Raw genomic sequence first — 12,906 nt, forward strand, 5'->3', positions numbered from 1 at the left:
TCTGCTTTTTAAGGTATTGATGATCGGGATTTTTTCCGTAGTGTGTATTTTGCACTCATGCTATACCTTCTCTTTTCTGAGTGGAAATCAGAGAACACCAACTTAAAAAAAAAATCTGAAACTGTCAGAAAAAAGGGACTTTTGTTTCATATCTTCACTGTTTGGAAAGTTAAGTAACAATCTACATAACAAAATTTCACACCTGAATAGAATTAAACTCTGCTCTAACTGAAATGCTTTTATGAAATTCATATTAAAAACAATAACAATAAGAAATATATAGTTTCAAATTCTTATCATTATACAGTTCAAAAACATCCACAATTTTATTTATTGGCTGCTAACACTACCTGGACAGAGGGCAGTGTTATTGCAAACCCTTGATTCTCTTAAAGGGCCGCTGCAGTGTGTCCCGTAAGGTGATACACAAGTTCTGGTTCGCACCTGCGACCCTTGACCACAGGTAACTGAACACGTACTCCACTGGGCCCACTCTTCAACACCAGATTCACCTGTATCCAAGACAACAAACATGAATATAGGCATAAGTATTAATAAAACTTTATTTTATTTTTTTTTGTGAAACTCATTATCATCTGCTCTTATAAATCAAAGAAGAAAAGTACCACACCAAAACAAATATTTAAAAGTTCATGGACTAAAGCAGCTGTGAAAATGGGCAATGAATAGAAAACAAAGACACCTACAATGCTGCAGTCACATAACGCCTGTCAGAGAGAAACACTTTGATCACTTAGCATCATTTACAACTTTATGAGAACTACCATCCTTCAACGTTTCAGAAACAGCACTGCCCTAAGGATCCTAAAAGAACATAGACAACTCTTTATATAACAGCAAAGGATTTGTCTTTGATATTTATACTTATCACTCTAGATGTAATGGAATTCTGGTTTTTGTTTTGTTTTGTTTTTTAAACCCTAACTTCTTATCTTTTCTCTCAAGGGAACTATCAATTTCCTGGTGAACAGAAGCACCTTGCTTACCAAATTTTTACCTGAACAGTGGAATGGAAAATTTGGCTTGATCGTTTACTGCACAGATCTGCTCCTCGCTTTAGACATACAGGTGTGCTAAACAATTTGGTGCGCTAGACCTTATGACTGCATATATTTCATATCACCATTTCCAAAATTGTCAGATGTTGTTAATACTGTACATTTGAATACCTTTTTTTTTTTAATTGTTGAGAGATAGCACACTGTATTATTTGTATTTTATGAAAACAAGTAACATGTAAAGTCTTCTTCCATGGATGTTCAGGAAAGGATACTTGAATTTAGTTTCCATGAACATCTAGATGTAAAATTCTGGAATTCCTTTCCCAAATGCTTTCATGTTCAGCAAACTGGATCCCTTGAGTATTCTCAGAAAGCAAATGCAAAAATCATGTGATGAACCTCACTGAACATTTTCAGTAAATAATTGTAGATTCTTATTTATGTTCTCCCATTAAAAATCGCTATAAAATAGCATGCCAAAGGCTCTGTCATGATTTTTAAACTTAAGTCCTTTTAGAAACAAATGTGATTTTCTGCTTTAAAATCAGTGGCATGATTCAAACTTCAGTCTTGAATAGCTGCTTAAAATTTCAGTTATCTCAATATACCTCTATTCTTCAAAAGTTTTGATATTGGTTACAATCAAGTGAAAGTTTGCAAACCCAACTCTTCCAAGAGTTCAGAAAGTGATATACTATTTCTTGAAATTGTTTTAGTAGCAAGCTTGAAACCTTCACAAAATGCTTGTCTGTGAGAGTCCCCTAAATTCTAAGGCCAGTGCTTCTTATTCAGTAAGAAGATAATTTATAATTAGCATAAAAATCCCCCTGCTTTTCATAATATTATACCAAATTATTACAATTTCTATTGACAAGTACAAAATGATGATTTTTTTACGTACAAAAATTAACCAGTGATTTTTGTAGTAATTTTCTTTAAGTGAAAAAAAGGATAAATTTAAACACTTATTATTGTTTTAATAATTTTTCTGATATGAATTTAGTATTTTGATTAAGCTGTTACCTGCCTTGGGTTCAGATTAGACAATATAATATGGTAAATATAGCTAATATGTAGGAAGGCATCAACAATTACATAATATGTACTATAAGCTCTATGTGTATAGTAAAAATACTTGTATGGGTATAGAAACTTGTATAGGTATAGAAACTATGGGTTTCTAGGCTAGTACTTTTTTGTCTTTCCTACATGTTTGAAGTTTGAGTTTGTCTTCATTAAAACAGTTTAGATAAAAGGTCAAACAGCAGAAAAATTCAAAGCTGTTTCTCAAGATGTTCCTCATAGGTAAACCAGTCCTATATACTCAGCCTAAATTGTCCACTAGTCAACACAGAAATGGTGACAGTGCACAGAAAATACAGAAATGAAGTATTAAAGATTATAAATTTTTAATTTGCCCTTAACCCCTGCAATATGTTGAAAATCAGCAATGATATAATACTAAAAAGTGTGATTATATTGAGTGAATTCTGAAATTAATTTTAAGCATTAGAAGTTCTGAGCATGTATGTACTGTCCATTAACAAAGAGCAGAATCTATCAATATACTTCAGCATATGGAAAGAAGCCTTAACCATTTACTGGATCAAGATTCTCCACATTAATATGATGTATGGTGCAAAAAGAATGAAAACAGAGCAAACACAGAGCAAATTTTTCTTACCAGCTGCTTTGCTTCCTTTTGCACAATGCATTCTGATTCTTTTGTTAATATTTAATTTTTGAGAGTATTTTGTACAGTTGTCTATATGACATTTTATTTTTAATTAATTTAATTAATTTGAAGGAAGGAAACACCTTCACTGATGTATTATACCATGGTTAACCATTTTTAATTAAAGCAAATAAAGACTTCATTATTTTCTACAATAAACCTAGACCACCTAGGTAATCTGAAAATAAATCTTCCATTGCTTTATTCATCTCTTTTGTATTTTTTCTTTTCTGAAATGAAATTTCAAAAGGGCTATTTTTTATTTTACTTCCAGATTTATGTTGAGAAGTCTTAAAATTTTATATCTATCACACTAAATCTACAACCTCAACTTAACTATTGGAAAGCTACCAAGCCCTTATTCTCCGCTGCTGCTTTACATGTAAGAGGAAACATAACTTACTGTATCGAAGGCCTCATTGATGTGTGTAACACTTACCTGTATTACACTCTCTAAATCCCATAACACCTAAGAGAAGGATCAGCCCAAACATAAAAAATGACAAATATAGGACAATAAATTATTCACATAAATGGTTTGCTCACAAACAGGATAATGCATATTTTTCATGCCACATTTTAAAACTCTTCCATTCCAGCAAAATTTAGTGGATTAAGTCCACTACTCTTACCAGTATTAAATGCTTTTCATATTTTTTTTCCAGGACAATTCTCTATTCCTATCCCTCTCTATTCCTATCTCTATACCTTTTTAAACAATGCAAACATTTTGCTGCACTTTTGCATCTGTTTTACTATTACACAAAATAAAATATTGAACAGGCTTAAAATATAAGAACCTCATAAACTCAGTATTCATTTTAAAGGCTATTAGAATTCTCAGTATATGGGTAAATTCATGAGATAGATACGTTAGGAAAAAACTTATGAATCAGTTTAAGATGATATTTCAAGAAAATGAATGCATTAGATGTGAAGAAAATATGCAATGATCACTACAAAGGAAAATCAAAATGAAGAAGAGATGAAAATTAGTAAGTATGTCCAAAAAGAGCACAATATCACTTATAATGTGTCTAACCTACAGTATGGAAATTATAGATTTCCTCAAAGCTGGCCATGTAAATTTATATGCTCCGCTGATATATCTCACATGCTTTCAGAACAGGACCTTGAAAACCAAGCCTGTATAATTTTGAACGTTCATCTCCCACTCCACACACGCAATCTATCAGAAGGTATAAGTGCTGCATTTATAATGCAGTTCTCTAACACCCATAATAGATGCATTGCAGTGCATGACTAGAAATTATCAAATACAAGTTTTAACTGATAATGTGAAAGTTTCAGGGATTTATATGAGGAAATAAAATAGATCAGCTTTCTTATCTTTTGGAGTAATTGTATGAATTCAAGAACCAGCATAAAAGCGAAGGTGTTATTCTATGTAGTAAGCAACTAACATACTGAGCTAGGTATGTAAGTAGTAAGTTCTACTTGCCTAAACAAAAACTGCATGGAGACCAAGAATATTCTAGGCTCCCTTCTTCCATTACATTTTCTTACAGTATTATCAACTGCGAGTTAGCCATAAAAGTAGTCCTATAGATTAATAGGAGAGAAACAGACTTTTCCCCCTTTAAATTCTTTACCAAACAGATCAAGTGATTGGCTATACACATATTTAGATTACTCGATATACTGATTTCTGCAATTCTGTTAAGTAAAGCACCCTAGTCAACATGCAACAGAAATAGAAGCAATTATAGCTCTTTTACTAAAGTGAATATAAACTGGAAGCATTATGTATGACTGATGCAGGCATATTTTCTAGGTTAGTAACTATGGAATACAGAGTAAGTTGTTTCAAATCCATACAATAATTATGGAGCACAAGATTTTCAGCGCAGTAACTTACTGGAATGGAGTGTGTAGGGAACCACTGAAGAGCTAGATTTTAACAACAGATACACCAATCATTACTGATGGCAGCAAGCAGTTTTGGTGTATGAGAGCTTAATTCAACTCACCACTGAAATTTTATCACTGATGTCAAAGGCAGCTGTGGTAACTGTTGGTAACCAGGCTTTGTCTGTTTGTTTGTTTAGTTTTATTTTAGCTTTAGGTTTGTAATATCAACTTGGTACCTCTATCTAAAGTAGATGAAGTTGCTCAAACAAAATTAGAAAATATGTTTTAGATGAAAACCTGTTAGATAATTTGCACATCCAATTAAAAATTACTTACGGCCAATTTAATTTAGCAATTATGAATCTGGAAACTAGAGAATAGAGGGTTGTGCTGGGCCAAAGATAGTAAATGCTGAACGTATGCACATTAAAGTCACCCTAGCAATTAATTAATTTGATAAATGTCTAAAGTTGGGATTAGACCTCAGTCTATTTATAAAGAAATTATGAAGCACATTCTTAACATCTTTAAAAATAAAAGTTAGCATGTCACAGTAAGATGTCCTGTGTCTTCTACATGTGATACTGCTTTTACTAATGAAGAAATTCATGCTTACACTAAATAATTCAGTATCTATATTCCCAGTGCATGTTTTTTGTGTGATCTACCTAATTCTCAGCTACTTTATTTATGGACTTTAACTGGTGAAAAAAAAAAATAAAATAAATGATTCAAAAAAATTATCAGCTTAGAAAACTGACAAATATGCAGCAAAAGATTATGGAAACATGCAGTGGTTTTGCTAAAATTAACAACAGTAAATAGAAAAATGTAACTGATGTATTACCAGTTTGTGCCATAAATTTAGCAGCATCAGCTTGTTCCTGAGGGACCCTTTTTTCATGAACAGATCGAGGTCGCTGACTTTTAATTGTATGATCTCCCATCATTCCAAATTCTAAAGACAGAATAAAGGTTTATGAAAGCTTGTGTGTAGACATTTCTCAAAAGTCAAATACTATCTCATGCAATATGTTCCTAAACATACCTGGAAGTTGCTGGCAAGAGTCAGGCAAGTGATTATGGCAGTTAACATCAACTTATTTTTGCTACACTCAGCTTTTAATAAATACTTAAATTTGTGTCTGCAGATTTCCAAACATGATTTTACTGCATGAACCAACATTCAGTGTAGTGACGCATACTATAAATTAACTGTATGACACAGGAAAAAAACAAGTATTTAAATGGAGACATTTTTATACCTATATTTTGTATAAGTGCAAACCACACCAGAAAATGATTGTGACAGTGTCCGACATTGCTGTTCTATGGCAAAGCCTGTTGCTCTTCCAAAGGACTTCTATTTCTGCACGTCTTTATGGCTAATGAAGCTTTCAGTAGAGATAACAAGTCATCTTTCGGAATGGTGACAAGGTGAAATAACAATTTAGGCAACAAACAGCTTATTTTTTTTAGGCTGAACCCAGCAGAACAATGCTTGTGAACTGTTTTCTCTCTGAAACCTCTCAATTATGAAGCCTATAGTTTTTATCTTGCCTTCAGCATTTAAAAAGAAGCCCCCATGAATTTTAATACAAAAATTACATTAAAAAAGGCCAAAATCAATGATATAAAGGCTCAGAGTGTGGGAGACAAGAGTGCTTAATTTTTTATCCTATCACTCCAGTCATTCTCCCTCTCTGATCCTGCACAAACCTCCTTGCCTCCTACCTCAGAGTCCACTTCTTTCTGTGAAAAAATGTGCAGGGTCCTTAGCAGTTAAATGGGGACTGTTGTGTCTTCAGCACTGCTCCTTCTGGTACTCCCAGGCACAGCTTGGTGCTAAATACTCAGGTTTTACCGGGACTCTAATTTAGGAACCGTGTGCTGGGAACCATGAGTTAACATTAAAACTGCTTTAACTACAACCACATGAAGCTTCTGATGAGGCAGAAGGTGACTGAAGCACTAGGAATATAAACACCTTTCTTGTAAACATCTTTCTGCTAGAAGGATACCTTGCAAACAGGAAATCCAAAATTCTCCCCAATTTGTAAAATCATGAAGATAATGAAACTTACCATCCTGCCTCAAAAGATGCAAAACAAGGTTTAAATGCTACTAATAAATGTTATTTACTAATACATTGTTTTGATACATCACTAAACATTTAAATTTCTACTTTGAGTAAAAAAATAATAATAAAAGGTAAATATATTTGTAAGGGGTCAATCAGCAGAGAGATGTTTTCTTCCTTTCCAGTAGATTAAGAATATATTTCTCCAAATTAGTGCTTCTTTTTTGTAATATTCATTAATGGCACCGCTTAAAATATAAATGCAATTATTCGTTTGAAGTTTGCATTCTGAAGAGAATATTTAAAAATTTAATTAATAAAATATATTTTGAGAATTAGTCAACATTTTTAATACATTCCAGAAATGCATGTAAAAGATAATGACTATATATACATATATGTATGTGTATACATACATGTGTGTTACAAATTTTTATGAATATATTTTTACAAAATAGACCTTTTCTACAGCTCCTCTGATTTGAGATAGTTTTTTATTCTGTAGGAAATCTCTCACTGTAATTAAATTGTACAATCAATATCTTAATGCAAATTAAGATTAGAATGATACTTTCACAGTTTATGTAAACTGCAGTACAGATGAGTATTTAACCTAATTAACAACATTGGGAAGGACAAGAGACTTCACATAGCTTTTCCCTCAAAAATGCTGTGAAAGCAAAGCATATTTGTTCTGAGTTTTCTGCCTGCACACTGCCTGCTTGTCAGGCAATTTAAAGGATAGGGCACCATTTTTGCAGAAGACTTTAATTCTGTTTTTTAAGTTACAAACACAGTGCAATAATGGGAGACCTCTGCTAGAGGAAGGCTTTCCAGAACCATATAGGGAGATGGTGAATGTTCCAGTCAGAGTCCTGCAGCCTCCCAGTCAGGGTGCAGGCACATGCAGTGTCCTGCAGGACAGAGACCTCTGGTGAAGAGAAAAAGAAGTCTGGGAGATCAGTTTTCAGGGCTGTGGTTTATACCCAGAGTAATTCCATTCACAATGATGGATTTACAAATATCACCAAAGAAAATAAAATACAAGTTGTTGATGCAGGATCTAATCATGCCTTGATTTTTTTCATTTTCCACAACACATTTTAAGTTTACACATTCAATTCACTTCAACTATTGCTGATGCTCTTTGAGATGCACTTTTCAACTAATCTCCCTTTAATATATTAAGCATTTATATAAATATATGTAAATATGTAAGTATATAATAAAGTTGTTCATAACAAAGATTAAAATATTTCTCTATAAGTTCTATAAAAAAATGGAACTGGACTTAGGGAGTGATCTCATTTTCATATTCATTAAAGCATTTAACCAAATGCCTCGCAAGAACAAAAGTGGTATCAGGAAATGCAGTGTACTGGCATGGGTGAGGACGTTAAGGCCTCATTAAAATTCTGGCCTCATAAGAGAAATAAAATAAGGGTCTAGTACATTTTCATAATGGGATCAGAAGTGTCCAGTTTCTGTATATAAGTACAAACAGTGCTCTCAAAATTGTTTAAGAAATTCAACAGCAATGTATTTTTTATGAAGCATTTTATAATAAAATATTTTACATCAGTGACTGCTGTAGGTTACAATAAATACTAAGTAGAATATGTTTCTTTCATTTTCATATCCTAGCTAAGAAATGCAGATGATGAACCAATTATGCATTTGTTTTACCTCGATATTTCACAGAGTATTTAAATGCTTTCTGGGGTGGGAAAGCAATTTAACCCAACTCAGACTAAACAGCACAGTAGTTTCAAGCACCTGTTTGTGTGGGAAAGGTGATGAGAACCATGTCACTCTAGACAGTATCTGGTGAGAGCTGTTCTGAAGGGTCAAGTCAGCATGATTCAAGACCTGATGTCTGGGATGTAACATTGCATGTTTGAATTGAGATTCTGAGGAAAAAAATTTTTTGCATTCTCATTCTCCTTACTTATGTCTTGCTGAAAATAAGTTTTCTAACACAGAAAAGCGTATTTTTGCAGATACCACTTTCTCAACAGGACTTCTTGGTGACACCTGTCCTAATTTTCCCTTGGGTGAAACAATAGCCCTTCTCTGCTTTTACCTCAAACATTTGTATTAAATAAATTGTTTCACTAAATAAAGAGGGGCAAGAAATCTTTTCAAGAGCAGACAGGTACACAGCCTCATCCAGAATTCACCAAGGTGACTCTAAGTTAGGCCTGAAAACATGAAAAGGTTTTAATACTTTTTGTTACATTTTTAAAGCTTAATCTACCTGCATGAGAATAAATTCAAAGAAATACCTGGATATGTAAATAACAAATAGCATTATAGGGAACCCTGAGTGGGTCATTTTATCCAGACCATGATTTATATCAAATTATAACATGTTCCAAACACTTGTGGTAGAAATCCAAGGTTTAGTTATCTGGTAGAAGAATTTATCCTGCTGCCAGTGGTCCTTTGGTGGCTATGGAAGTACAGTAGTTTCCTGCAACAGGACGCATATTCTTTCTCTCCTCAGCTGTACACAATGGATCAATACTTGAAATTATTTTAGCAATGCATATATCTTAATATGGATGTCATTTTTCATTTAATTTTACATATAATTCTGAAGCATGTAATATAGTTCCATGCCTTCCAGTAGTGAAAAAAACAAAACAACCAAACAATCCGAACAATAATTTCTGAAATTCCAGTTTGCAGTTGAGTATTATTTACAACAACTCTTATCTGTAGTCCCATTGGCTTTACCTTTATTTTTATGTTATATTATGGGAATTTTTATTCCTATTGAGTAACCTTTTTAGTTTTTAAAGGAGAAGCTAAAATCTTGCGGCCAATGTAGGTGTACATTTTTAGGAGAGAAGAGAGGTGCCATGTGCTCTCTGTTGGAACAAAGAAGAAAAAACATCTGTTAACAGGATAAAAATGCAAAGTAGGAAGACTGAGCAAGACAAAAGAAAAACACTGGCTTTGCAAGGTTCTACTCACCAATGGCTAGTCTTTGCTTTTTGACAAGTAGATAATCATTAAAGTTAAGGTACATGTCAAACAGATTTTATGCGTAGGCTGTTTAATAATATCTGCAAGCTTGTTACATATATATCCTAGTCATCAGCTGACATTATAAACAATATTGGTTTGGCTTTTATGACTATTTTTATGTCACATTTCATGGGAGCTGATCAATGATTTCAATGTACTGATCTTGTTACAGGTGTACCATCTACTACGAATTATGCTATTAATGGCACAGAACACACAGGTGTTCATAAAAAAAGCCACTTTCAGTCCAGTAGATTCACAGAATGGTTTGGGTTCGAAGGGACCTTAAAGAACATATAGCTGTCCCTCTGCCACAGGCAACAACACCTTCAACTAGACCAGGTTCTTCGAAGCCCCATCCAGCCTGGCCTTGAACACTGCCTGGGGCTGGGGGAGCCACTGCTTCTCTGGGCAACCTGTGCCAGTGTCTCACCCCCTCACAGGGAAGAACTTCTTCCTGATATCTAACCTAAATCTACCCTGTTTCAGTTTAAAGCCATTCAGCCTTGTGCTATCACAACATGGCCTTGTAAAAAACCCCTCTCCAGCTTTCTTGTAGCCCCTTTAGGTACTGGAAGGCTGCTGTAAGGTCCCCCTGGAGCCTTCTCTTCTCCAGGCCGCACAAGCCCAACTCTCAGCCTCCCAGTAGTTGGTGACAGTAATGTGAATGACCTGTTCAACTAAAAAAAGTGTTTTGAGACCTTTAGGGTTACTTCTTCAGGACATGTAAAATGTAAAGCACCCCTTAGAGCTTCTGAGTGTCCTCAGCATGTACTGTACTGCCTGGAAGGTGAGATGGTGAGCAGATCCCTGAAGTGTGATCAGAACCTCAAAAGCAAGAACAGGCAATCAATTCCCCAAAGTCACTGTCATTTTCTTCTCTCCGCCACCCATTCCTGAACTGTAAATAGTCAAATGAGTGTTTTCAATTACTCTTGACTATGGAATGAATACTAAAGGCCTTGCAGCCAAAATGTGCATTAATGCAGACTCTCATGTACAGTAGCATGGCATCCTCTCTGCATAAACACGGAAATGTTTTGCTGAGAAATTATGCAAAATGCTGAAGTATGTCCAGGTGAAGGGGAAGGAAGGAGTGCATACAGGGACAGGAGGAAAGAAGGGAGGTATAGAAATACGTGAAGAACCAGTTTGTTTAAACTAATTTATGGGCTGAGCTATTAGCTGATTTAAATATATCTGATTAATTGCAGACATCTAGGAGCTTCAAAATGTTTCCTGCCCATTTAATTTCTTTGTAGTCCATTCCATAGTTTCTCCCACAAAGATACTGGGGCAATATGCAGAGGTAGCAGCAGTACTTTGGGTTTCCCTTTACAGTTGCAGCTGGTCAATACAATTTCTTCTGGTCACTAGATGGCAGAATGTGCGTTGACTTAGAAGCACAATTTTGCATTGACTGGAGAAGCCGTGACTTTCTGTTTTTTTTTCACTATAAAAATTATCTCTCACATATATATATATAATTCATTATACTCAAAGGATTGAGGGTGTTTTCTGGGTTTGGGTTTTTCTTTCTTTTTTGTTTGTTTTTTTTAAGGTCTTCTTTTGTAGGGATGGAGATAAAAATAAATAAATAAATAAAGAAATACCACCCCCAAAACAACCAACCAACCAAACAAAATAACCAACATACCAAAACCAAAAACCCCGAACAAACTAAAAACCCCAAAATAATCCCAAAACAAACAAGCAAACTGAAAAAATGCAAACAAAAAAAAACCAAAAAAACCCACAAAACCCAAGAAACCTAAACTGAGCAAAACATGAACTTCAGCTGCTTTCCCTTCACAGTAAACCCTGTGACCAAAAAAAAAAAAAAAAAGGAATAAAATCCCAGGAGCATTCCCTTGCCTGTCTGCAGCCCTGCTTCACTGTAGCGGGGCACTCAGGTCTCACAAGGAAGCACTTGTCCTCCAATGCTTTGTTGGCAGGACACAGAGCTTCAGGGCATCAGTGAATATTAGCACTCTGCAACACATATTTAAGCTATGGCTTTCTATGGGAACCCCTTAAAATGGTATTTCCTCACCAGGGAGGCAAGTTGCCAAAATGGTAACATAGCTATTAACTGAATTAGATTTCCATGGGAACCTCTCAGCAAATGTGGAAAACGTTCTTAAAACAGTCTTTGCCTACTTCCTACATAGATCCTGGTCCCATAAAAAGTCCTCTTTTGGCTCTACAAAACAGTATAGAAGAGCTTTGACCAGTTTTAAACTGAAAGGAATATTTTCTTTCACTACAGTGAATTAAGGTCTGAACTGAGCTGTATTCATGAACACAGTGAGAAAGATATCCTATTACTCGTGAAAACATTGAGAGGATTTTAATAGTAGTGGAAATATGAAAGGCAATAGTATTTGTACTTACAAAGTAATTTTTTCTAATTAAAATATACTCTTGTTTTTTATCAAGAAAAAGATAGCTTAACATTTCTAGAAAATTAGATACAAGATTTCCTTTCTCTTGCAAACAGACATATCCTAATACATATACATACGCATTCTTTCATCTTTCAAAAAATTAGGGAAAACAATTATGTATTTAAACCATCAACATATTGTACATAGGTAATTAGTTTGTGTTTGTCTCTAGGGAGACCCATTTGCTTCTGGAAAATAATGTTGGATTAATACTACTGTTGCTAGTTTTAGTGACATAAGAAGTGAAATATTACTGAATTAAACTATAAATGATCACACAAATCCTGAGGAGCTAGACTTTCTTGTGGCAATAAAATCTGCTGTTCCTCTGTGCGTCTCTGCAGTGACTCCCTTGGCCAGCCATTATCTTTGGTGGGATCTGAACCTGTTTATTTATGGTTACAGATTTAGCCAGTGAAGAATATCATAAAGATGTAATATTTATTCATTTTGTCTGTGCACAGAATGTTGAAACTGTGCAAGCTCTATTACTCACCTCCCTGAGCCTACTTGCTCACCATCTTACACCTAGGCAGGAGAAAATGAGCATGTGAATCTAGTGAAGCGGCCCATACCTGTTCAGAAAGAATGTAAAATGTCACCACGGGGGGTAGTGTGTTTTCATGTGTGCTTTGCAGGATTTAACTAAGCAAAGAGGAAAAGGAGGGGTGACTGAAAGCCCAAACTGCAGCTTTACCTATTTATATCTCTGCTTAA

The 12,906-nt window shown here is 34.6% G+C and overlaps 1 protein-coding gene across 9 annotated transcripts in view; it reads right to left on the bottom strand.

Annotated features, from left to right (window-relative positions):
- ADGRB3 (adhesion G protein-coupled receptor B3) overlaps positions 1–12,906 on the bottom strand; it is a 472,618-nt gene that overhangs the window by 271,807 nt on the left and 187,905 nt on the right. For 4 of the 9 annotated variants that reach the window (XM_061358588.1, XM_061358586.1, XM_061358593.1 and 1 more), the window contains exons 3-5: positions 5,477–5,587; positions 3,197–3,226; positions 351–512 (exon numbers count right to left, since the gene is read on the bottom strand). In XM_061358588.1, coding sequence (XP_061214572.1) covers positions 351–512; positions 3,197–3,226; positions 5,477–5,587 — 303 coding nt within the window. Of the gene's footprint in view, positions 1–350; positions 513–3,196; positions 3,227–5,476; positions 5,588–9,448; positions 9,470–12,906 lie in introns of those variants that run through there. The other 5 variants (XM_061358587.1, XM_061358592.1, XM_061358594.1 and 2 more) reach the window with 4 other exon arrangements.

Source organism: Neopsephotus bourkii, unplaced genomic scaffold (genome assembly GCF_033783945.1).
Source record: "Neopsephotus bourkii isolate Nb327-2 ecotype Australia unplaced genomic scaffold, CSIRO-AGI_Nbou_v1 NB_947, whole genome shotgun sequence".
NCBI classification, from domain to species: Eukaryota; Metazoa; Chordata; class Aves; order Psittaciformes; family Psittacidae; genus Neopsephotus; species Neopsephotus bourkii.